We start from the raw sequence: 27,887 nt of genomic DNA, 5'->3' as shown, positions 1-27,887 counted from the left end.
TACACACAGAATCGACTGCCCGTGATACTGACGATTTTGAAACACCCAATGTATCTCCAACAGTGTTCATAAAAGCGCCGGACGCGAGATATCTCAGGGTTATAAGCACCTGGCATTCAACCGACAAGGCTGAGATCTTTCGCAGTCGGGTTTTTTTATTGCCGGCGCGACTAGTGGCAAATCCTTTCAATTGATTCACGACGAAAGCGATAGCGTTGAATTAGTTCATCATCATTGAACAAGTCAAGGTGATCCGGTAGCCTACGAAACTGTCTCGGGGCTCTTTGTAATCGAAAATTCATTAAATTAAAAAACGCCATATTCTTTCTTAAATCATTTAAGGATAGTTAATCCTCCTCCGGCGATGGGTTAAATTTAACTCATTTTTAAATCGATTTAAGATTTAATCTTTTTTGTGAAACTGGTTTGAATAAATCGATTTAAGGATTTAAATCGATTTAACGAATTTAATCCTTTTTGTGAGACCGGGCCCTCAGGACGGAGCGCTCCTAATGTCGTACGTTGGTGAAGCTATCGTTTTGTGGCGCTCTCTTGTGGAGACGCCATTTTAAATCTGTGTCGATTTACACCGGCTTATAACCCTCAATGGTTCCGGTACACCAGCATATAACCCGCTTTCTTCAGTCAGTCACAATCAATTCAAATCATTTTTTGGTCTTGAAACCTGAAATGACAGGGTCTGGAAACTGAGACATCATTCCATTCATCTTGTCAGTAGTCATACGATACGAGAATGCAATAATAATGGGATCCATGCGCACCATGTATTAAACTGTGAGTTCACGTTATCATCAGTAATCAGTCAATGACAATAATGAGATGACAAACAATGTGCCAATCCAACACTGTCAGTGACAGTGTCACTAACAGGCCTACTACTTACTACCTACCTCTTGTAAATGTTCGTTATTTTGCGAACCGCAGGTTTGCCTAGATGCAATGGTCAGACAGTTTTAATTGCAAATGAATAAGAAAGAGTACCACCGTCAGCAGGCAAGAACAATACATTTATATCTGTTGAACCAGTTTCGGTATAGGTAGTGTTGATTTTTGGGGCTCCTACCACATGCACTGGCCTATGGGCTTGGGATACAGTTGCTGGGGTTTTTGATAGTGTATTTGTGTTTTCACTCGTTATTCTGCAATACGTCCGAGAAAAAACATCTTGGTAGGCCTACTGACCTGATATGTTTAAAAAGATAATGGCCGCTGGCTCTACACACGGCGACCTCACAAAATACTGAACAAACTTTGTTTTTCAATGTAAAATTAAAAATTTTATTTAATATGACACTTGCTAGTGATATGACAGTTATATATCGCATTAATCCATCCGACGCTATCAATTTGTGAAACGTCTTTAGTAATATAAAAGAAAAGGTAGTTGACGAAGCGTGAGCGTATAGGAAAAACTTTACAGGCATTGAGGTGGCCGCACTAGGTCACTGAACATCGTTCCACTGTTTAGTGACGGCATTACGAAATCCCGCATTATTTGAATACAGAAGGGGAATACTTGTAGCTGGTGCCCGTGTGACCTAGTGTTGCCGTCTCAACGCCTGCAAAAATGACCTTCCCATTCCTGTGTGTTCCAGCCAATAAGAGAGGGTCCCGGACAACCACGGGCTATTTAGGTCGCAGCGCGTGAGTTCGGGGAGAAAGCCCTTGTGCTCGTCCGCGGAACTTGGAAAGTCGCTCTGCAGTGCTAGCATATACTAACCGCTCTAGACAGGATCCAAGATTTAAAAAACAGACGTTTGTATGTTCTGGACACTAAGTCTAATTGTATATATGTAAAAATCGTCGTCCTCGGGAAACCGATTGTCTGTGCGGGCATGTCACCGGACAATCGGTATTGTAAATATATTCATCCCGACAACAGATTGGCGTACGTTCTGGACCCAAGTTTGATTATATGTTATATCGTCGTCCCCGGGAAACACTTCCGGTCGTTATTTCCCGGACCGCCGGGTTTTGGGTAACATGTTCGTTCCAGACAGCAAATGCCAGTTTATTTGTATAGCCTAAATGTTCATTCTCGAGCCCGAAAATTATCATTGATACTCAGTTCAAATGACTGTAGTTCTATCATTGAGGTCAGCGGAGTTCCTGCCCGCTCTAGGAGGTCAGCTTGCGGATCGTATGAATTCCGGATGGTGCAACACGCTACCAAGAATAAGACGATAAGAGGAGAGGAACTTCGCCCAGCCGTATTACTCGCTTTCAAGAGAAGGACGGGCGGACCTGGACGGACCCACTGACGGAGAAACTCGCGTAGACACGAGGACTCGGTCCGGGACCGAGCGAGGTCGGAGCCTCCAAGTCATGTTGTTATTGAGCGTCGTCCCGTGACGCCAGGCGTACGGGAGGCCTACCGGTGCAGAAAATTTAACGCAAGTGATGAATCCTGAATCCGGATGCTAGGACTGTGACTCCGCTGACCTCTGCTGAAAACAAATTTAATGCATTTTGCTTATCTTCATTGCTATATATTTATATATATTATTATTATTATTATCCATCCCTCCATAGTACTAAACCTCGTAATAGGTTAACCGTTATTCGTATGTAGATTGAGATGACTGACCAATCGGAGATTATGACTGTTGGAGGCGAGGTAGAGTTCGTATCGAAAACCCCGGAGGGTGGGGATGGTCTGGACCGCGACGACCAGTCCCAATCGTCCTCGGACGAGGAAGTCATGGAAACGACCGTGGAGGAAGATGATGACGCGGACGACAGGGGTGATGGACCCCATATATAATTCCGACTACCGAGAAACGCTCGACGATATAAACCTTCCAGACCGGCGACCATGCCCGACCGTTATGACGGCAGAACGAGTTGGAACGAGTTTGAGGCGCATTTCGATTCTGTCGCGACACTCAACTGCTGGGACGAGGACGAGAAGGCCACATATCTCGCAGTCAGCCTCAAGGGCGATGCACAACAGGTTCTGAAAGAACTCTCTCTGTACACCGCCAAACTTCGAGCCCGAAAAAGGAAGTCCGGAGAGAGTCTACAGGAGATGGGTCACAAAATTAAGCGACTGGTAGCTCTCGCGTACCCGGATACTGATAAGAACACAAGGGATGCGCTTGCTTGAGCGCACTTCATGGATGCGTAACAAGACGGAGAGATGAGGATGCGTTTATTTCAGGCGAGCCCGAGATCGCTGCCTGAAGCCATTACGGCAGCCCTCGTGTTACTGGGAGGAAAACGGTTGCGGCCCGAGCGATATCGGTCGAGCCTCAATACGACTTGACTTTAAAACTGATGAGCAACCAGATATCGAAATTAGCAGAAGCATTAAGCGCTACTAACACGAAACTCGACGCAAAAGCCGATGAGCTCTTTCAGACATAATTTGACATGATGGGAACAAATCAGGTACACTAAACGCAATGTAAAGTTGATTATCATCAGCATAGAGATGATAATCAAGATCATACTGTTGACTGATGTTACCAAGAGGAGTAATGTACGCTGCAAAAAGCAAAGGGCTCAAAACAGAACCCTGAGGTACACCAAATTTGATTTCCAATTGCTCAGAAAAGTTACCCTTTATACATACACTTTGAGTCCTATTGCTAAGATATGACCTGAGCCAATCAAGAACTGTGCCTTGAATTCCTAGTAAATTAAGACGTTCTACGAGTCTAGTGTGATCCACAGTGTCGAAAGCAGCGCGCAAATCCAACAAAACAAGTAACACACACTGCTTTGAATCTAATGAACGAAGTAAGTCATTATGCACTTTAACCGAAGCTGTTTCTACACTGTGGCGTTGTTTATAAGCAGATTGAAATTTGTCTGCTAAGTTATTGCTTGACAAATGGAGTGTTAGCTGGTCTGCTACTACTCTTTCGAGTACTTTCGACGGAAAAGACAAGTTGGATACGGGCCGATATTTTTCAAACAATGAACGACGAAGACCTGGGGAGAACGGACCTAGTACGACATGAAGTCGATACCGGAACTCATGCCTTTGTCCGCCAGCCACCGCGATTACCTCCTCTCGGCAAGTGGAAAGAAACAGAGACGCTGGTGGCCGATATGGAGCGAAGAGGTTTGATCGAGCGATCGCGATCTCCCTGGTCATCTTTAATAGTTCTCGTTACAAAGAAAGACGGCAGCACTCGGTTTTGCGTCGACTATAGACGTTTGAATGAAGTAACGACGATCGAGAGCATTGCCATACCGAACATTAACAGATCTTTGGAGTCTCTCAGGGGAGCGACGTGGTTCAGCACACTCGATTTAAACTCTGGTTATCGGCAAGTGGCCCTAAGCGACGACGCAAAACAAAAGTTGGCCTTCACCACAGAGAGTGGTCTGTGGCAATTCACGGTACTTCCGTTCGGGATGTCCGGGTCCCCGGCACGTGGCACGTTTGAACGCTTAATGGAGATGGTATTAGCGGGACTGCAGTGGGAGATCTGTTTGATCTATTTAGATGACATTTTGATATTTAGCGACACCATAGAAGGCATGATCCATCCAAGGTAGAGTGCATTAACAACTGGTCCGCACCGACTAACGTGAAGGAAGTTAGGAATTTTCTTGGACTCGCCACGTATTACCGCCGATTCGTTCCAGGCTTCGCAAATATTGCCAGTCTTCTCCACAACCTTACAGCTAAGGATCAAAATTTCCTGTAGACTGAAGAGCACACAACAGCTTTCCAAACGTTAAAAGACAAACTAATGAGCGCGCCACTCCTGGCCTATCCAAACACCGACGACCTTTATGTCCTAGATTGCGAAGCCAGTGCGTACGCAATCGGGGGCGTTCTAAGCCAAATACAGAACAAAGAAGAGAAGCCGCGGGTGGAGGAGGTCGGAATTCCAGGATTTCCAGCCAAATGTCCGTTCTGTGTAAAGATGGCACGCGCCGCTGGAATAGTTTGGTCGCTGCCGGTCAGGAAGTCGTCAGAACCGTTCAGGGAAGTTCATGTACACCCACTGGAGACGGGTGACATGCGTGTATTTGGTTTTGATGATGCCCCTGTAGACTGCATCGCCTGTTTGATCGAAGAACGCTAAGAAGATCGAAGAACGCTAAGAAGATCGAAGATCGCGAGAAGACCGAAGATTAAATTTCCCCCGGGGGCGCGTGAAAGCTGGGAGGGGGTGATGTAGTGAAAATTTCCAGTTTCGCCAAAATTTGGCGCTAATTTTTGAATCACCTTTCTCCCGGATTTCACTGCCCCACTATTTCTATTATCTATTTTTAAGACTGTATACTATTATATAACTGTACATTTTATTAGATCGGGAGCGTCCGGTTCTGCTGTTTAACCCGTTTTGGTTGATGTTCCGGCAGCGGCTCCGTTATTTCCGGGTTTCCCGAATATTATTAACCCCTTTTTTTAATCGTATTGAATATTATTTTATCATCCTTGTCGCGCGCGTAGGGTTCAAATTCCTTATAACTCCATTACTTATATGTCTAATTTGCTTAAATTGTATGTTACCTTATTCGGTGATGTTATTATTTATATCCGTTCGCAGTGACCTTTTTTAGCCGGCGTACGTGAATTCGGGTAGAAAGCCCTCGGCTCGTCCGCGGAACTTAAAAAGTCGCTCTGCGGTGCTAGCATATACTAACCGCTCTAGACACGATCCAAGATTTAAAAATGTAAGAACCTAAACGTTTTGCTGACTGTCCGTGCCCGGACAGTCGTTTGTATGTTCCGGACACTAAGTCTAATTGTATATATGTAAAAATCGTCATCCTCGGGAAACCGATTGTCCCTGCGGGCGTGTCCCCGGACAATTGGTATTGTAAATATGTTTTTCCGGACATCAGAATGTCGAAGGTTCCGGACACCAGATTAATTTGTAAATATCATCGTCCTCGGGAAACCGATTGTCCGTGCAGGCGTGTCCCCGGACAATCGGTATTGTAAATATGTTTTTCCGGACATCAGAATGTCGTAAGTTTCGGACACCACATTTCGGACACCCACCGCAACGGGTAAAACTAGGAGAATTTGTATCACATGCAGCACATTAATATATTCAATACTTGTATCAGATAACTGGCTTTGAATTACCATTTTCCAGAGTGATGCTACACCTGTTTTTTTATCACTGAAGCGCGATAGCCAGTTTCTGCGAATAAAATCTTTTAGTTTAACCCATTCTGTTAAAACTCTCTCGGTAGCGCATCCATTACTTTTCAGGATTTCAGCAAAATGTACACAGCCGTAATCTCCTTGTTTGCATATGCACCCAGGGCAGTGTTGCTCTGACGCGGCCACAGATGAACATTTAGATTAGATTCTCTGCAACAAGTTGATAGGCCTATGTTAAAAAGTTAAATGGCTTTTCATTCAAATGTGCAGATGGATGACATACTTGGGGAACGGGTGTTGAAAAATGTTGATATTGTTAAAGTCACTGCTAGACAGAAGGAGGACCTTACTGGTTTCTTTATTATTGTTTAAATAAAGAAGCTTATGGAATGTCTCACCTCCTGGAAGTATGTTGCCTTGAAAGCATCTTTTATCGCCAATTCTAACCTGTGTGCAGCGAAGTGAATGAATATCAGCCACTCTAAGTTATTTGTATACAAAGTTAGAACGCCATTCACACTTCCTAAGTTCACTGCAGCACCATCAGCTGATGCACCAACAAGTTGCTTGGTTGGGTCAATGTTCAGTTTTTCAAATGCTATATCGATAACTTGTTTAACACCCATAGCTGTACTGGTTTCTGGCTGCTGGACACTGAAAGAAATTAAAGGGACAATAATGATAGGAATAAAAAATTAAAGTACTGTCCACCCCGATTATTTTTTAGAGAATACTGATTATTTTTATCGGTGTATTATTCATACAAGAACTGATTAGTGAAAATAAATTGGCAAACAGTTAATTAGACCCTTTGATTTAGTAGACCATACTAAAGATAATAAAAGACTTTAACTAACACCAAAGATGCAATTGATCCATGATAGTAATTAAATATTAATTAGGCCTACTAGTGTGAGTAAGCAATTTGTACACATTTGTTCTAGAATTTGCCTTTCTACTAATTTAATCACAATTAAGAAATGTGAATAACAAAAATTTAAGACTGTCTTAAACAATAAATTTTCATGTCTGTAATAGAACCATGATTACAAATTATTCATTGTACTTACCAAATAATCTTTGTTGTAGGAGTTCCAGTCTTATCTAGATACTTTATACAAACTATTTCACGCTCGGCCAAAGATTTATCACTGCATCCATCAAACATAACAGAAATATATGATCCCGGCACTTTTTCTGCAATTGATTGTTTTAACTTGTCCACCATCACATCAGCAATGCGTTGAATGAAGTGAACACAGGATTTATCATTCATATATGAACGTGGCAGAGTAACTCCTTGCTTCATGTCAAGTTCTCATTGCTCGGTTGCTAAGGGTGACTGATGGATTTTCCGGAACTCACCATTTGGCCATTATGAGTAAAAATGGGGAAAACTGACTAAATCTTAAATATAAAGGCATCCAAGTGTGTTAGATGATATATTTTTGGTCATCAAACAAAAGAACAATAGGTAAGCTGTCGCTAACCATTGGAATTGAAACATTATCTCAATCTGGTTTTGAGTTATGAAGGAAATAATTTCCAGAAAAAGTGATGAAATAATCGTCATTTTAGTCAATTGTAACCTGGGTAACAGCATTGTGCAAAATTGCACCAGTTGTCAAGGGTGACAACATACTCAGTGATGACTGTCGATGTTACTTTTTACCGTGGATGTATAATTTGCCCATATAACAGACGAAGAAAACGAATATAAAATTTTGACCTTCCATATCCCTGACTACTTGGTAATAATCCCCAACTCAGACGAAGATCCAGGATTTTTTCCAGGAGGGAGTTCATAAGGAATGTTAATGTTAAACCGCTGATAAAATCTCTGATAGGGTCTATACGGCATATTGTTCGAATCATAAGATGATATGGTAGGCCTACCAATAATGTGCCAGTACTGTGCGCCTGCTTTGTCTTGAGTACATTCCTTCAGGAAAATGGCTTAAATTTTTTGGTAGCTGAGCAGGGGGGCAAGACCCCTGAAACCCCTCCTCGTGATCTGTGCCTGCAACTCTAAAATTAATAAAAAATCATCCACCTTTTGAATGGAGTGTAGTAAATCTTCAGGTCAATTTATTCATATTTTACTGTAGGCCTACGGTATGATATCAGAATAAGATGAGAGTACAAATTATTGTACAATTTGAATTAAGAAATACTACAAACTAACTTTCATTCATACTGAATTAATAGGCCTACTTTAAGTTATGGCGCAGCTCAAATATATCGCAGTTAAATTCATCACTAACTTCATTATTTGTAATAATCTCACGGTGAAATATACCACATGTTAATAAGAGTTCACAGTTCATAAATATTCCAGTATTTTAAACATTACAAATGAAAAATTCATTATTTCTATTCAATTCTAAGAATTCATTACAAATTCATTACGAAAGATTTTATTGCAGAGTTCAAATATATATTATATATATATATGTATAGTTTTATTGCGAATGAATAGAATTTGAGAAATATCTTGCTTTGAAATGTTCTTGGAGTGGAATTTTACTGAGGGGATTCTTACCTCCCTCGTTTAGCTGAATTCCTTTTTAATGGGTGCTTAATGAGAATTTACCACGACAAATCCTATCTGTATTATGCATTAGAGCTACAGTGTTGGCCTCATTCTCAGAAGTAAACAGTAGATATATAAATAGCTAAGCAGTGAATGTCTCTTTAAATCCATTCCAGACGAGAACTAACTAGTATATTTTTGATGATGTGATATGAAAATCATCAATGGTAAATCCAAGCTCACGACAAGTATATCCTACCCAGTACTATATTATTTTTGGGTGTTGTTCATACATTTTCGCATAATTTTCGCTAAAAATATTTTAAGGAAATAAATTTATTCCCTGTCCTTTCAAAACCGAGGGGTCCCATACCTAGGCCTAACTCTCTAATAATGTGGCTTGACCTTTGAACTATAGGTGTTTACAATAGGGAGGGTCAGGTCATGATGTGTCATTGGGCAACACAGGTTTCTTCCTATTTTAATTAGTGTTCACGGGTACTTATGAGAGTTAATTTTGAACAATACCTGTGCAGAGTGTGTTATTCAATCAACTACAATTTACTCATTAGCCAGATTGGCACATTATGTGCTTCATCTAGCCAAAAATGGAGGGGCGGTCCACCCTGCCCCCCTAAATAGCCGCCCTTGTGCCCTCATCACTTGCCGTAGGTCCGCCCTCCTGCCCTCGAGTAATGAGTCAGGGCTTTCAAAATAAGCCGTCGCATCCGACTGTTAGTAAGAATCCTCCGACGGCTATGAAATATCTCATATGATATCAATGATAGTGGCTCATTTGATCAGTGGTTATATTTAAATGTACTGCAGTCAGTGTGCATCGTGTGAAAACTAGTTTTAGTTTCCAGGAAATTGGCTGCCTTCCAAACTACTGCCAATCATTCTAGCGACTGCCGTTTTGAAGCTGGTAGTGTTTATTCGATGGATTGTTTCGTTTTGAGCACATCGCGATGCTCTGGATCTTTTTATCTAGACTATTAGAAAATTTTATATACACAAGGTGAAAAACTTTGTTCGGTGAACTCACAGAGAGACTTGCAGAGACAATTAGTTTGAGTAGCCTAATAGCAATTATGTGTTCTTAAGCTGGCTGCTTACCAATTATCAACAGTTACTTGCCAATCACTAACACTATCAATTTAAATCAATTAATTTGATATTTCTAAGATTAAGAATATGCAATTTCATGTAGGCCTATACATTATTGCTGGCTTTTTTCGCTGTATCATTTGCTTTTTGAGATTGCTTTTTTTCTGCCATTTTTTGTCTGCAACTGGTTTTCCAAATAATTTTGAAAGCCCTATCTATCAGATTAAGTTTTGTTCATTGACAGGCATAGGTGTAAGGATGTACTGTGGTCAAGTGTGTCACTCATGGCAAAATCAGAGTTAAACATAGTTTCTATTCCTCAATTGTAGTAGGGGGTAAGTAATGGGGAATAAGTTGTTTCAGATCAAAGGTCGAGTTCATAAAAAATGAAATTTTTCTTTTTTTATGAACTCACCCTCTCAACCTTTAACCTGAAACAACTTGTTCCCTATTACTCTTAAAATATTCATGTTTTAAAAGTGAGAGTGAAATGTTAGCATAATTATCTAGAAAAATAAGATCAAATATAGATTTCAGCAATAAAAAATCAATTTCAGAGATGCTAGTTTTCCGGAAATATCCGGAATTCCGGAAATTTAGGATCGCCGATGTCAATTCCGGAAATTTGGTGAGAATTCCTCGCGGCGACCAGTAATGGCACGGACCGTAAAAGCATTCGTTTGCTTGTACTCGTCGTCGCTTCTGTGTTATTTTATCTTGGTCTCCGTTTCCGAGGATGTTCTGCTACAATGTATATATGTGTGCTTGTGGTGGTATCTGTGCATGCGTAGGTGGAGCGCCACTGTTGTGACGCCATTTCAAATTATCTTTACGCGCCGTTGTACATCGTCCCGCTGACGGCCAACAATGTGAAGATGCACGTGGTAATAATTAAGATGATATTTAATAAATATCATCTTAACCATGCGCGTGCTATGTCCTGAGGCACGCAGATTTGTAACTTTCTTTTTGCCTGCAGCTGTCAAGCGGGACGGTCTGCAAAATGAGCACGCACGGAAAGATTGTCAGTTGGGAGTCTGCCGATATAAAGGCAATTGACAGCGGTATAAAAAATAAATTTAACTGGCACTGGCTAGAGTGTAAGGACAGTAACGGGGACTACTTATCGAACTACATTCGTAAGTTAGACTTAGCAGGCATGGCGTACTGCGTCGTTTGTAAAGACCAGGTCAAATACGGTAGTGGCGGGAAAAAAGATATTCTTCGTCACCCGGATAGCGCGCGGCATAAGAAGGCAGCGAGGGATGTGAAGCACAACGAATGCCTGCCGTCGTATTTTCAGATGAAAGATGCCGATCGTGAAACTGCATCTCCGGTGATGCAAAAACGCAAAATTTTTCCTGGGGGAGAATTTTTCTGACCCCCGTTCTAAATTCCGGAATTTTGGTACTTTGGCCCTAGCATCTCTGTAATTTTAAACATAAAAAGTGGGAGTAAAGTGTGAGTGAAATAATTCATATTTAAAAAATGAATATTTATATGTGTTAAATTCTTATTTTTAAACATATAAAGTAACGAGTAATTGATGAGTTGATGAAAATATAAATTTTAATAAAAAAGTGACTAATAACTGAATGAACAGATACAACAGTTCAAAGATATCGATTTAAATGAATTAGAAAAATATTTTACAATTAGAAATTTTGTTCCTATTAAAGATTTGATTAAAATTGGACGTTTTCGTTTTCAAGTGAATAATATTACTGAATAAATATTTAAAAATCATTATCTAATGATAGAGTTATCGAATGAAAAAGATGAAATCGTATTCAATACAATAATTCCAAAATTCACAACATTTGAAGAAATAGATCAACATTTAATAATTACAGATGAAATGCAATCACTTTTTAATAATGAAAATTCACATAAAACATTATTTTTACACTTTCGTTAATGCCCTTTCAGAGAATGCTATGTAATGTTTTTCAGAGTAGAAGAAAAAAGATATATCCCTGACATTCCTATTGAAACTATGGGAATTCAAAGTGAATCAGTTAATGATAATTCATATAAAGATGTTGCAGTTCAATGTAATTTAGATGATGAATTAAGAAAATTCAATCCTAATGAGAAAGTGTATTGATATTGCGGAGGTAAATATTTAAAATCACATAAATCAAAGCATTATCAGACAATTAAACATACCAATTATGAAAAGAATAATAAATATATATTGAAATAAGATTAAGCTGTATGTTTCAAATATATAATAAGATATTTGAAATTACTTTTAATTTTCTTCTTTAAATAAATGGATGGTTTCATTCCAATTGGAAAAAGTGATTTGAAACATTATTTAGTTGCTGGAGGTTTAATATTAGCTGCACTTTACTTTTACTATGAAAATATCAGTAAAGATCTGATGAATGAAAATATGAAATTAAGTAAAAAGTTAAAGAAGTTAAATGGAAACAATTACAGAAAAAATAACAATAAAAAAGTTAATGATTTAAAAGAATTAGAGGATCAAGACAGCATTTTTTAATTTAATTTATTTTATATATTTTAACTATAAAAAATGAGTGGGAGTAAGGTATTAAAAATATTACACCTTACATATAATAATCAACAGAATATTAAATCAATTATTATGCTTACAGGATTAGTTTCTTTTTCATTTTATTGTATAAAACAGTTATTAGAATTCTATGATAATTGTAAAATTAGATACGCTGAATTAAAAGATAACATGAATTATCTATCAGATAGAATTAATAATATTAAGTGTTGTGAAATTTGTAATAAAAGATATAAAAATAAAAAATTAAGGAATCATAAATATATTCATGAGCTAAATGATAAATTACATAATTCAAATTAAGTTGGAAAATGAAAAAGATTAATTTCTATTTTCATATTGATGGACGAGGGTACGACAGGGGGGTCTTATATTCAAATAACCCCTATGTCTTCACAGATTTATCATATTCATATTTTTAACTAATATAATTTATATTTTCAGCTTATATATTTTATATTTTCAGCTAATATATTATATATTTCAACACTGGAAAGGTACAAATTATATTCAAATATATATTTATTTTTATAGTGATATATAAAAACTATCAGATGGATATTTTTATTCTTTACGCAGCACTAGATTATGATATTTATCTTTAAATTAAGACTAGTTATTGTTTCTATTTGCTCACAGGATTAAATAATATTTTGAATAAATTCAACTAGAAAAACGATAGCTCAAACAAGTTAGTATTAGATAAAAAAAACCTATTGTTTTTTTTATTGTTTTTTATTCAATTCTTGTTTACTTAAAATTTCTTTACATTTGACTAGAAAAACAATAAACCAACTAACTTAGTATCACTCTTGAATTATTCTAGTTTATGTAAAGAATTAATATATCATATATGAATATAAATTTATAAAATAAAATCATAATTTGAAATATAGCTGCCAAGCAGCGATGACAGGTTTTCTGCAAAGCCATTCAGAAAGATGGTAATTGTAGTAAATTGAAATATCGATACATAGAATAAAATGCATTGACAGATTCGAACCTAATATGCTGTGTAAACGTCAAATATGATTCAGCTTTGAAACCGAACATACGCGGACGTACAATCACAAATATTAATTTATTTGACCAGGCATTTATTTTGGCATTCAAACATCATGATACTGTATTATCACCATGCTTAAAAATGGATCTGCCCTATTAAGAACTCATCTTAAGCACCTGCTGAGTCAATAGATTGAGTGAATTTACAGATTAGAAAGTACTATGATTTAAAATAGATTTAAGAAGTTAATGTTTTTATTGAAATATTTGAATAAATACATATATTGTAGTGTAGGTTCAATCAATAAATTATGAATTGATCTGGTCTGGGTTTCCGGCTGATGTTGATTTTGGCTTTTATGGATTACAAATTCTATAGTGATAAACAATTGATACCTGCAACATGTGTGTAAATCAAACCTATTCCACTAGTTGCGTGTGTTTCCTAATAAACGGTAGAGTCACTCTTGATCCGAGTTATTAGAAAAATAATGTTCATTTAGTTATAGAAATTCATTGCCTTTTGGAAATTCTGTAATAATATTTGTTCTGTCCTAATTTGTATTACTGTATGAACCAATGCGTATATGCTTTGTAAATATGATGTAATAAAATAAATTTGAATTTGAATTAAATTTGAACATGAGAATCAAGCATAACTTGTGTTTTTTCAACTTGTCTTTTGTTAACAGTTCCAGAGTTTCAATTACAATCAAATCCAAATTGGCTAAAAAGTACATAGGACTAAATGAAATGAACCGTTAGTTACTGCAAACCTAATCCAGTGTTATGTCGATTGTATTGAATCACTTTCCTTGAGTTGAAAGAATCAGATTTTCTATGGTGCAACATCGGTCGAAGAGAGATATCTTGGTGTTGACTGTCCTTGACCATCTAACTTCATGTTTTTGACATTGGAATCAGCATCATACCCATTTGAACTGCAAAATATTCATTCATTGAACGTTGGGCTTATTTCAGTATTCTAAAGCAGGAAATAATAAGCCCAATAAATAGGCCCTATTCCCATTGGAACAATTGTATAATGCGTACAGCAGCACTTATCAGTCAAGTATGGAGAAATCGGTATACTAAACCTACGAACAGCAAAATGTACAGGCCTACAACGATTTCTGGTATACAAGCCGTGACCACATGAACGTTTTGGTTTGACTATTAATGTCAGCAGGTCAGAGAAGGCCTGGCCAAATTTAATCACATGGCTCAAATCAATTCGCCTTTCTGCGTGTGAATGCTTCACTGTATTGTTTTAAAAATAGGCCTATCGAGTGAATTAGTACAAAGACTGAATTAGACTTTAGGCTAGTCCTGACCAAATCCAATCCATGTTATAATTGCACCAGTTATAGTAACATCACTGTAGGGCCGACGAGAGGAAAAAAGTTGTGTTTGTAGTACATAGGCATAATTGCTTGTAATGTTCTCTGGACCTTAGCATGTATTTATTTTGTATATCATTGACTTGTTTAATAAAATTAATTTGTACAAAAAAAAAAGTACATGGTAGGCTTGTCGTACTCACTTAATACTTAAAATGCTGTTGTTACCTGTACGTGATTGTACGGTGATTTCTACAGGTTAGCCGTATGTGAGTACGTTGACGCTCAGACTTGCAATATTGGGATTCGAAACCAAACGAAAAAAAATCCAGTTGTAGTCCAGTGATTTACCCAAGGTGCCACAGAACGTAACTGCAGGGTGGATGAAATTTGATTTACAAATAGCCTAGCCTCACCTAACCCAAACTATTCTTTCACGCATGCGCGTTTGCAGATTATAGGAACTCACGTACGGCATTTTTAGGGAACTCACGTACGGTTAACCTGTGGAGATCACCATACAGTCACGTACGCGTAACAACTTCGTACTTAAAAGATGGTTTTGGCTACTATATAATAGGCCTATAGACAAATAGATACCGGTAGGCTTTCTTCTTAGCTTCCACACTTCACAACCGAACCAACTGACCAACCAGTATATTTATTCCCAGTACGCACCAACCGGCACAGGCCTAACACTGTTTGTCAACTGTGTGTACTGTAGTAGGCTATCGATAATCACCTGATACTTTTCTGTCGTTTGTTTTCTCTCTGAGACGAACGTAATTCTGCACCGTAATTCTAGTAGCCCTCCACGACTCAACGACCTTGATTTAAACTTGATCAATTCAAAATCTGTTTATTGACGCTTTTGGTTACATGAACTGATCAGCAATATACTTAAATGAAATAACCGGAATAACAAGAAATCAAAAATATTAAAGAGGTAACAAACAAATGCCCGTAAACCTGTCAGACACGCGAACGCCGGACTCGTAAACTATTGGACTCGGACCCGCTGAGCAATAAATTCATAAAATTGACTTAGAAATTGATTGTGGAGAAGAGAGGGAATAATTCGATAGCTCTTCCTCATAAAGATGAGAGAAATTTCGGAAAGAAAACACAACATGGCTACTAATTGAACGGAGCCAAATTTCCGATGTTTACGGCTCGACAGTGCCTTTATGACGTGGATTTATCAAAATATCCATGCAGTATCTGGAGATTGAAGTGAGCTGAAGGATATCATACGGATTGTATCGGCGACAGCGGTAAGGTAAGGAAGCCTTTACACTTTTAACAAAAACTGTGTGGAAAAGGGAAAAAAAAGATAATAATCACGCAAATTTCAATAGGGTTTTCTGTGAAGAAACAGAAAACCCTAATTATTATAGAATTTTGAATGTGTATAAGTGTACCAGTGTACGAATGGTACGAGTCTTCCAATTCGTACCATTCGTACACTCGTACACTAATAATTGATTTAATATTCTGTTGATTTTTATATATTACATGTAATATTTCTAATACCTTACTCTCACTCATTTTTATAGTTAAAATATGTAAAATAAATTAAATTAAAAGATGCTGTTATAATCCTCTAATTCTTTTAAATCATTAACTTTTTTATTGTGATTGTTTCCATTTAACTTCTTTAACTTTTTACTCAATTTTACGTTTTCATTCATCATATCTTTAATGATATTTTCATAGTAAAAGAAAAGCGCGACCAAAATTAATCCTCCTGCTACAAGATAATGTGTTAAATCACTTTTCCCAGTTGGAATGAAACCATCCATTTATTTAAAGAAAGAAAATTAAAAGTAATTAGAAATATCTTATTTGAATATTTATAATATAATATTTTATTAATCATAGTAATCTAAGTAATATTATCGATTTTATAATGCCTCTCATGCACTAGATTTGTTGCTGAGATATAATTTTTAATGTTAAATTGTGAAAATAATTTATTAGTTTTTTTTATTTCGATTTTGAATTTTGGTTCTTCTTCTTTCTTCATTTTTATAACAAAACTTTTATTAAAACTCATTTTAAATATAAATATTCAATGTTTTAAATATGAATTATTTCACTCACACTTTACTCACACTTTTTATATTGAAAATAAGAATTTAACACATATAAATATAAATATTCAATGATTTAAATATAAATTATTTCACTCGTTAATTACTCGTTACTTTTTATATTGAAAATTGTTTTTTTAGTCGAAATCTATATTTTATCTTATTTTTCTAGATTATTATGCTAACATTTTACTCTCACTTTTAAAACATGAAATTTTAAGAGTAATTGGGGAATAGTTGTTTCAGGTTAAAGGTTGGAGGGGCGAGTGAGTAAAAAATTAAAAATAAATTCGAGTGCGAGAATTTATTTTTATTTTTTACGAGCTCGACCCTTCGACCTTTGATCTGAAACAACTATTCCCCAATTACTGCCAGGTACCTCGATTCTAAGCAATAGGGAACATTGCAGGTTGCCCCTAAAACAGACATGAGTGCGTTATTATGTGCCCTTGCTCCAATGGAATCACACGCAAAAATGCTCTTATTTGAAATCAGCACCCTGCCCTTTTTTAATGCTAGATGAAGCACTGCACATAACCCACCTACTATTCATTATTGTTCACTATAGGGAGCTATTACGAACCTTCTGTACCAGAAAAGGTGTTTACCATTTCAGTATAGGGAGGTTTTACTTTATATTTTATATATATTTATGTATACATATGACACTATAAGCTAATTTATATACATATAATATGTATATAGATTTTTATACATATAATATGTAAACAGTCAACCTTGGTTAATCCGTCTAAGTGCTTATTCCGTATAAATAAATCCGTCCCATTTTTCAGTAACGGTATTCCCTTAAAAATTCTGTCTAATTCGTACTCCATAATCCGTATTTTCACTTATTCCGTAGACAAATGCTTGGTCCCGTTGTCCAATTCATATGTAAATCCTAATGTGTAATCCGTATCAGGAACATACACTTGAAGTGAAAAAAGTATAAACATCTGTAATCTAATGAGGTTTATGTGGTAAGTAGGAAATATGAGAAACTCCAGAAAACACTGAAGTAAATCCATCAATGTCATAGTCTCAAGCTTCACTAAATATTCAACACAGATGCTATTATCTGTCAATCAGCGAAAGTCCTTTGATGAATTGCCCTCAAGTACATGGCCTGTGACTTATCTGTATTTAGACATACTATGGCTTCAAATAGTCCTACTCTACTGAAACCAGTTGGTTTGTGTTTTTATCACACCAGGGGGTGTTTTCTTATGTATAAATGATATCAAATGGATCTAATGAACCATTGGATACTATAAACTTTTTATTCTCCCCCCCCCCCCCGGATCGTTAGAATGTGGTTCTACTGTAGTAGTCGTCCACGGTTTGAGTGATAACTAAACCAGCTATTATACGGATTGTGCACTTAAATCATACGGGTAATATACAGGTAATAGTTAATTCGTATCAATGACGAATTATCTTTTATCTGTATATCACTTATTCCGTACTAAAAAGCTCAGTCCCTAGTGATATGGATTAACCGAGGTTGACTATAAATTAGCTAATAGAGCCATCGGATGAAGCTACCATAATCAACATCCAAGTTAATTCACAACTTTTTTTCCAATAGAATAGTATTTGAAGACAAGAAAGAAGATACTTAAGCCTACAGTATATACATGTGTATATTAGCTTCTGTGCTGTTAATATCATGCAAGAGCAGCATATGGCTTCAAACAATGAAAATAGTAAGTAGGAATACCTAACGAAAAGGTTGGATTGTGTTAGGCTTAATTGCCGGTATCCATCTGCAAGCCTGGAACTACCTGCTCACCATTTCAATATGAAGGGTGATGATCAGAAGTCTTGTGATCATCACCCTTCATATTGAAATGGAATCAGTCTTCATATACACCCTGGTTCCTACAGCTCCTATAATTCTTAAAATAACCTAAAATTCTGGGATACCTTTTTAGCCCATTTGGGACTTAAGTTCCGGCGGGTTATTGCGTTCTCTTTTCGTCCGTCTTTTCGGAAGTTTTGAAGACACTGCAATCTCATGTCTTAATATTTGGGTTACACATGGATTAACCCTAGACACATCTTCAGCCCGAAAACTCAGTTTCAAGATGGTTGACTGGCAGCCATTGTTCGCCAAATTCAGCACTTTTTGCACATTTTTCAAGTTTTCGAGGGATAATTTGAAGACACTTAGATCAATTATCTTAAACTTTCGTATGTATTTGTATCCCCCAAGGGCCTATCAGCATAAGGGAATTAGGTCGATCGAACACAAGATGGCTGCCCTGTGACTTTTTTTGTGCCCAAAAATGCCAATTTTGGCCCGAATTCAGAGTCCTGTTGCTTCCTACTGGTTTGCCATTTTTCATTGAAATTTGCAGTGGCTATTCTATGGAAAGGGATCTTTATCTTTAATACCTGTGACAGGCATTTTTGATCAGCCAATTGTTACGCAATTGGTGGCCATCTAGGGCAGGCCTAACATCTATAAAGTAGTGAAATACTTTGAATCCTGGGGTTCAGTGGTGTTAAACCTGGGTGATAAGATTCCCGGATGATAGGAAAGAAGTGTCAATTGACTGTCGAGAAAGGTACAAAGTTCTAATTGACAGCTGCATCAGATGATGTTGGTATTTTAGATTTTTTAAATTTTTCTTATTAAGGCTATTAGAGTTTGAGGGTGGAGTGGGGGTAAGAAAGAAGCAATCCCTATTTCATGATAAAAAAAAGAAAGAATTAGACAGTTATTCTAACTGACACAATTATTAAATTGTTGATATTCTTCCTAACTAAAACCACTTCAGCCTTTTGGGTATAACCCCAGTGGGATCTTTCATTGCCGGATTGAAAAGTTTTCTAAGGAAAATTAACTAATTCTCTTCTCTCATTTAGCTGATGTTGGTAGTACTCAAAGCTGCTGTGAGAAGTTGCTAGGACTTGTAACTCGTATTGGCTGCATCCTTGTTGCTGTACTCCAGAGTGTTCTTTTGAATGCTTACCTCGTGATGTATTTCAATACCAGATGGTACTCTTGGATCGTAGCCGATGTTATCGTTATTGGAGTGTTGGCTTGGGCCCTTGCCCAGTCATACATCTACATATTTTATCCGCATAAACGACCTAGGGAAACCGACAAGTATTCTGGGGAGCTTCCCTTTGGATACATCGCTTGGTTATTTTATGTTGTCATCTTGCTGGCAAAAGCAGCTATAATATTTAAGCACATCGCAAATCAGCTGAAGGAATCTTATGTGTTTGGACCTAATACACTGAAAGCAAGCCTTGCATTGTCATCAATCATGTTCCTGCTATTATTCAATAGTCATAGTAATGCACCTCTTAATTCAGATCGAAAAAGAATAATGAATGCATGGTCAACTTCAGTTACATTTGACATAATAGACAGTGTAGAATTCATGGAGGTGCTTTTTGTACAAGAATCAAGAGTTATGTTAACATTCAACCTCGAAAACATTATTCTGTCATTTGGGTTGATTAGCTTCATATTGCCAGTATTTCCCTTGCTCGTTCTTAGCCATACGCCACTTGGAAAAAAACCATATTCTATTAAAGTGCAGATAGTTCATGTTTTAGCATTTACCTTTCTAGTGAATGTACCTTTTTTCGGGATAAGAATGTACATATGGCATGTCCTGATTTCAGACATTTCTTCATTTGTTGTGAAAAATTTGATAATAATTGGTATTGGCTTACGGGAAGCTATTCAACTGTTCATGGAATTAAAAGCAGAATCAAAAGAGACTGAAAGTATTGAAATGGAGCCCTTAGATGTAAGGCCTAATAGGCCTAAAGGTGATGCAGTAGAAATGGAAAGTAAGCATGGTACAGGCCAAGGTCAACAGATATGAGATTAAATCTTTGTAATAGATGGGCGACAGGAGGCGCACATGAACTTCCACCAAGACGTTTAACCGAATTATGCTCTTTTGGGCCCCATACAGGTAATATGATACCTTGTTCCTCTCTTTCCTACATTAAACAGACCAGGCTGGTGCCTATTTTTGTTTCAATATCTTCAATGACCTTTTTTGTGCTCATGACATGCTCTATGATTCAAGGTAAATGATTTTTTTGTATTTTCACTTGGGGGTGTTGAATAGCAGAATAACATGGTATTGCAGTATCTGGTAGCTCTGCATATTTTGTGACCGCAATCATTTGCAGAATTGTAGCTTATTACAAGCTCTATGATTGTGATTGTGTAATGAGTTTCATTGATTACTGTACTAATTCACCCATGGCATTGAATATTGAATCCGTCTGATCGTAAAAAATTTCATTGGTGTCACTGGATTACTAGAGTTTTTTAATGCGCTTTGATATCTGCTTCCACAAAATGTCCCAATCAAAATGACTGACTTATGGCCAATGTTCTTTGGCAAAATCAGGACTATACCACATTTTAGAATTTTGGAATTTTTGGTAAGTTCTTGACCCTTAGGGCCAAACAAAACCATAAAATATAATGGAATTTGTAATCAGTTCATTTATATAGCTGCTGAGTCTGTTATGGTCATCTTCACCCGTCAAGGGATTCGAACCCACTCTGCTAAAGCCGTTCCACGAACCCCTTGACCTCACGAGTCGTTGGAGTCGTTACGAGCCGACCAGAATCAGGTCGGGCCAATCACAGCGCTTGGTACAAACGACATTAGGCATCTATGGAATTTCCCGGTAAATGGACCAATCAGCGAACACGTAGTGAACGCGGAAGTATTGTCGCGTGTTGATATATGACGTCATGCGCAACAGCGCCAGTAATGAAATCACGCTTCGTGAGGCCAGGGGGCTGGTGGAAGTGAGTTTGGGAGCGATACCGGACCCCTGGCAAGCGAGGATGTTTATGGTAGAATTGATCTCGATTTTAGAAAAAGTAATGTACAGGGCAGAAAGGCCGGGTCAACTTTTAAGCTCAGCAGAGCGGAAAAACAAGGTATCAACTTTTTTAGCCTCAATCAATTGCTTAGAGATTTGGAATGTATGTGCATCTCCCTGTGGCCTAGCATCACAAGAAAATTTTGGTTGATTTGATTCAAGATAGCCCTCTTGCGACCTTTTTTGTTCAAAAAAGGTCATTTTGGGTCTTAGCTTTTAGCTTCTTAATGATTAGTCATATTACCTTGAAATTTTTTAACCTATCAGAGACAGGTTTTAATTAGTCAAATGTTACAGTCTGCAGCCATGTCAGTTTCATCAGTTCTCTATTGTAGAATTAGGAATGCCAAAGTATAGTATTGTTCCCAAAATCAGGGGAGTTGAGTATTTCAATATATATTGGTAACTACCTACATGTACATTTTGGAATCACAATCTGGCAAAGTTGGAGATCATGGCAATTTCTTATGTATTGATTGCCAAGGTTATTGGCTTTTGCAATACTTCACCGGGGACGTGGAATTATAAAAATGTACCACAATGTAACAATTGCAAAGTTGCTTATGACATGACTTTTGTTTGTGGCAAGTTTCTTCAACTCTGCAAATGTTGAAATTAACAAATCTCCTATGTTAAACCATACATTTAAATTCACAAAGCTGGAATATTTGGTCAACTCTACCTATTTCTGACCACAATCACGTTCAAATTCCTCTCAACTTGAATATCTGAACGATCTCCCGGCAGTAAACACAAGTATCAATTGAAAACACTACGTGTTTTCTGACAATATAATAATGCAAGACTGGTACATATTCAGTTTTTAGTACATATTCAGTTATTAGTCTCCAGCATGGCTAGCGATCCTAAAAACCGAAAATTAGCAGCCTGTTGCCTGTACACATGCTTATTGATATTCTATCGAATGTCAACATGTGGTTGCCTTCGTTTTGTCTTGCGCCAAAATATTTCACTTACTCAAATTCCGCTTAACTAGTTGATTTTTTATCTCGGGGCCCGAGATTTTGTAATAGATCCAATCAAATTTTTGCTTACAAATGAGGTTGTAACTTTTACACATGCAATCCAATATATACATGTGCAAAATGTAGCTCGATCGTGCAGCCAAAATCTGTTGGAAATAGAATTTTGAATTTCGCGTCCATTTTAAGAGCAATCGACGAATTTGTGGCGATTTTAAAGAAAATTCCGAGGAGCATGTTGTTTCGTTAAATTGATGTAAAATAAATGCTCCCTGCAGTTGGCTGATCTCTAGCAGCCAAACAATGAAAGGGCATATTTGATTATAAGACGCAGGCAAACTTTAATCTGCTCGAATATTCGTGCAAATAGTCCATTTTGTTATCTCATATGAAACTTTCTTCCTTTGGTACAAAATAATTTCCAATCGAGGCTTAGTTTTTCTTTGGAACTTTTAAAACATTCAATGCAGTAATAAAAGCTCTAACCCTATTGAATTTCATCGGAATCTGTTGCTTATTTATCAAATTAGTTATTTATTTGTTGTTGGTACTACCAGGGAAGTGTGATGAGACTCATCACACTTCCCTGGTACTACATTTTGTTTCATTCATGCTTCACACATGTGCTGACACATACTCGCTGCTATACGGTGTATTGATCCGTGCATATATATGAAAAGCGCGCCTCGCTAAGGCCTAGTTAAAGTTTTTTTGGAAACTGCAAATGATTCAACTGCCAACGGTCGTGAAATGCAGTGAATTTTATAAGGGAACATTCATTTATCACGTACGCATAAAATTTTGAATTTTGAATTGACCCCTCCCCTAATGTGTACGTAATAAATGAATTACCCCTTTTTAGAGCAGTAGAATTGGATAGGGGAAGTGAATCTTGGAAATTGTTCAATTTACGAAAATGAATTGTCTGACAAACTTCGTACAAAGTGTATAGAAATCGTTACACCGTGAACGTATCTATTTGAGTTAGTGGGGAAAACAAACTACCATGTATATCCATGATGAGTCGGCAGGCATGCTGTTGTGTGTAATGGAGATCTTATCAATAGACTGATTTTCATGAAAACTTCTGGATTCAATCAAGAAATCGTCACACGATGAACGTGTCTATTTGAGTCAGTGGGGAAACCCAGTACCATGTTTGATGAATCGGCATGCTGTTGTGTGTGATGGAGATCGTATCAATTGACAGATTTTCATGAAACTTTCTGTATTCAATCAAGGGGGACATCTTAGGCTTTTTTGATTACTTGGAGCACGGATTCTCTGAAATTCTCCCAAAAACTTCATTCCGAAGATAGGTATGCGTTTCAATTCATAATTTGAAAAAGACATTTTTTTCTTGATAGTTTCCGTCCTTATTTTCGATCTAATCGTCTGTAAAAAGTCAGTCTTCTCCCATTGTTTGAATCAATTCAACAGTTTTCACTATTTTTCATTTGTTCTGCTTATAGTCTCTAATCTAGACTACCAATGTTTAATGTTGATGCTGATTAAACATACTCATGTAAATTTTGGAAAGTCCATATCAAGAATTTCATTTTTGTGTAGGATTTACTTTCTCATTTCCCAGTCATTGGACAGTCTTATTATATGAAAGTCTGAATCCAAGAACATGTCTATCGCACTTTTGAGCTCAAACGTGTACTTTTACTTAGCCACTTGAGAACAATAAGCAACAATACCGGCTACTTTTCCAGCAGTATACGTTCAAAAACAATCACTCTGAAATAGTCTACTTTCAATTAATTGGTTGGTTTTCTAAAGTAGCTGTTTTAAAGAGTCTACTATTGAAAAGTGACCGTTTTAAAACATTTGGTTTGGATAGTGCACACTAGCAGTAGGGGTAACTGTAAAACCACCTGATCGTTAACAGCGTTGAATCATGTGTTCATGAATTATGTCCTATTTATCTCATTATCTGGATGAAAGACTACAAAAAATATTCCAAACAAGTGTATCTAAAATACGTAGAATTAACCTATAATTATTGTTTGTTTCGATACAATCGATGTTTAAGTAATCCATGTGATGGATTAAGTAATACATTAGACACTGTTCTCCGCTTGTTTGTTAATGAATATTTAACCCTTTTATGCTTGTTCGAATTGATAACTTACTCTAAATTTCATTTCACAGTTATACAGTTTGGTTGAAATGAGATTACCAACTTCAAATATAAGATCATAAGCTTAGCGTATCATATTGCATCCTTTTGTAATCGAATACCCATTACTCACTAAGCATATGCTGTGAGAATAAGCCTAACAATTATTATTATTGATTGATTAAATGCTGTTATAATTTCAATTGAGATGTTCACGTAATTTTTAAATCAGTAATCCATTTGATAGAGGAATCTTCTTTTGGCCTAAGTAAAAGAAATGCAATAGGCTGTAATTTTAGTTTCACATGCTTTCCTGCTTGAGTGAATTGTTTATATAGATCATCAAAGGCCAGCTGCAGTTCTCGTTCAGCGGTTGAATTACACTAACTAACTACTTTAGACAGTGATTGATGAACGAGTGAACAAGCTGCACTGACCACCAACAAGACCACCAGCAAACTATAGGTCTAGGTGTGACTATTTTAGTGGTTTATAACGATCTACTTACATACTTTTTTACGGCACCGGTATTTTAGCTTCCGCGGCCATACATGGGAAGAGGTTTCCAAGACTCAATATTCATCCACCCTCTGATATGAATTTCATTTTAATATTTTCTCGTATTGTGAAAAATATTTTTTCAAAAAATAGTTTCCCTGCCGCGCCTACATGTAGGCTTACCCTACGAAATGTCGTACGTGGACCGTAAACAATGTATATCTTTTGTCTTATTTGACTACAAAATAATTCTTTGAGAAAGATAAAATACAATATTAACTTATCGAACTTTGAAGTCATGAATTAAAAAGATTTTTTGTAAGTAATGCCCTTGCTCCAAACAACCTCTAGCTTTTTCAAAGTAAACCACACTTTGCCCATGGGCAATTTATTTTGGAATTGAATCGAGCGGCCTTTGTTGCTCAGTGAGATAAGGCCTTGTTGTTGCACCCGCTATCAATGCTGGGTGACAAGTGGGTTCGAGTCCTGCTGGCTGCTTACAGTGTGCAGACAACACTTCAAAGGCCGTTCCGTCATGAGGTTAAATGAAGATGGGAAACCAAGATCCGAACGACGTAAAAAACCAAAAAGGCAAACAAGCAATCATCAGCCGGCCTCAGTGACAACAATGCCGGCATTTCTCTCTGTGCAACGTTTTGATGTGCATACGTTTGTCCGATTGATCTATTTACTATTACGCATCTGAGGATTTTTCATTCAGAAAAATCGTTCTGTTTTTTTTTCATTATTCAGCAATAGGGCCTAACAGTTCATGCAAGAAAAACCACAGTCAGTCGAGATTGCCCTTACAGTTGTACTTCGTTTATACTAATCTTGTGTAGGCGAAATGGCCGAAATAATCTTGATTGATATAAATCTCTTGGCTGGGATATGATGGAAAACATCAGAATAAACTAGTTTCGTCTTTAACAGAATCGCATTAATGAGATGTAACAATACAAATAGCGTAGACTAAATCGTTCAGCAAAAAATGAAATTCATTTTCAGCAAATCGTACATTAAGACCTTAAGTCTGTGATCCTCCCAATGAACATCGCCATAGAAAATTTGCCAGCAGATGTAAGACATTAACCACTTAATACCTTACCACAGTATAATCCACCATGCCTCAAGGCCCATGGGCCTCTTGTTACAATTTTGGGAGATTTCTTTAAAATGTTTAAAATCCACATGGATATAGCATATTCTATTTTTTTTAAATCAATGATTTAGTGAAATTAATATGAAATTCAGGGAAGTTCGAACACTCCAAAATTCACATCTTAATTTAAGATGTAAAGAAATCCAGACCCCCTCCCCCGTTAAAATAAACCACCATTTTAATAATGAGAGGTTAGCCTGAATTTATGATTGTGCTTCTAATTTAAGAATTTAAATAAAAATGAATGCAGACCTATGCTTAAAAGTAGCTGCATTTGTTAAAAATGAATTCTTCATTTCATTAATATCGCCATGAAAAGAAGGAAATTTCGGTTTCTTAAAACTTTAGTAATGACAATTGGTAAGCCAATTTAACTCCAGTCCCGATTGTTATTGGTTAGAGTAGAGAATCACTCATTACATTTCACATCCCCATAGAGTATCGGCAGAATCTTCAGATCTTAACTGAATCACTGTTTTTGAATGTATACTACTGGAAAAGTAGCCGGTATTGTTAATTGCTTATTGTTCTCAAGTGGCTAAGTAAAAGTAGACGTTTGAGATCAGAAGTGCAATAGACCATGTTCTTGGATTCAGCCTTTCATATGTGTATTTTAAATTTGATAGTTGTCGTACGTATTGATTCCATCTCCCCAAAACTATTTTATTATGCAAAAATAGAAGATTCAATCAATATGCTACATCATCGATAGGGGCACAATCAAATTGGCCCAAGCCCGGCGCCGCGCCGATTGACATTAGATCGCTGTTAGATTTTCTTTCGCTTTAGCGTGTATCTAAAGAAGTATTTATAACGTAGAGTACTGATGATACTCATTAGACCCACAATTCATTCCACATCCCATTAGTCCTGCATCTCATTAATCCAATGTCTCAATGGTCCCACAATTTCTTCAATTGACTTACTGCGCCTGAGATGTAAAGATTCGTGGATCCCTTGTTTCTGGCTAAGCAGAGTCTACCGTATATAGTTTCTTGTATATGCCCCCCCCCCCCCCAGGGCTGTTAGATGTTGTAATTGTCAGATTGTTGACACGGTTTACCTTTCATTCTTTTTGTAAGCTCCTCACCTGGTCTCTGTATTGTTAGATCGATTAAAGTGAAACCGCCGTGTTACCGCTTTGATTAAATTGGACTTCTGTAAAAGTTCGAATATAATGTTAATATTTGTACTCAATTTTTTAACCTTCAACGACCCTTAGTCGTGTTTTAGCTCTGAACCCCGGTATAGTTGACCTTCATTTTTCCACCGAATTAGGCGGTTTTCGGTTAATAGAAGTGTGAAATTCAATGTAGCAAACGGAAAACGTATTCTTATTTTACCGAATTGAACAGATTATCGGATAAACCTTTACCGGTTTGGACAGAGTCTACTGTGTTAGAAAACTTAAGTTAGTCAACTGTATTATCGAAATGAATATGTCTGTTAGAAGCAACTTAATTTTTTAATAACATTTACCGATTTTGGAATGTATTTTGAAATGGCTTTTTCAATTTTGGAATG

At 37.0% G+C, this 27,887-nt stretch overlaps 1 protein-coding gene across 2 annotated transcripts; it reads left to right on the top strand.

The window, feature by feature from the left end:
- The first annotated feature begins 673 nt into the window (after window positions 1-673).
- On the top strand, window positions 674-27,887 carry LOC141901917 (uncharacterized). 2 transcript variants are annotated; one of them, XR_012618874.1, is made up of 4 exons: window positions 674-795; window positions 18,309-18,426; window positions 19,592-20,661; window positions 21,589-21,619. XR_012618874.1 is itself a non-coding variant. In XM_074789490.1 (3 exons), the coding sequence occupies exons 2-3, from the start codon at window positions 18,390-18,392 to the stop codon at window positions 20,566-20,568; spliced, it is 1,014 nt and encodes a 337-aa protein (XP_074645591.1). In that variant the 5' UTR covers window positions 674-795; window positions 18,309-18,389; the 3' UTR covers window positions 20,569-27,887. The 2 variants fall into 2 exon arrangements, 1 of the variants encoding a protein (XP_074645591.1); XM_074789490.1 differs by having other exon boundaries at window positions 19,592-27,887.

This window comes from Tubulanus polymorphus, chromosome 3, assembly GCF_964204645.1.
Source record: "Tubulanus polymorphus chromosome 3, tnTubPoly1.2, whole genome shotgun sequence".
NCBI lineage: Eukaryota > Metazoa > Nemertea > Palaeonemertea > Tubulaniformes > Tubulanidae > Tubulanus > Tubulanus polymorphus.
The sequence above is the reverse complement of the archived record's forward strand: the minus strand, read 5'-3'. Positions and strand labels throughout refer to the sequence as shown.

What these genes read in the sequence shown, in the direction of transcription:
- LOC141901917 (XM_074789490.1), top strand. Translation starts at nt 18,390, where the DNA reads ATGCAAGAGCAGCATATGGCTTCAAACAATGAAAATA. An exon ending in GGCTTCAAACAATGAAAATA is followed by an intron (nt 18,427 to 19,591) that starts GTAAGTAGGAAT and finishes TCTCTCATTTAG; the next exon opens with CTGATGTTGGTAGTACTCAA.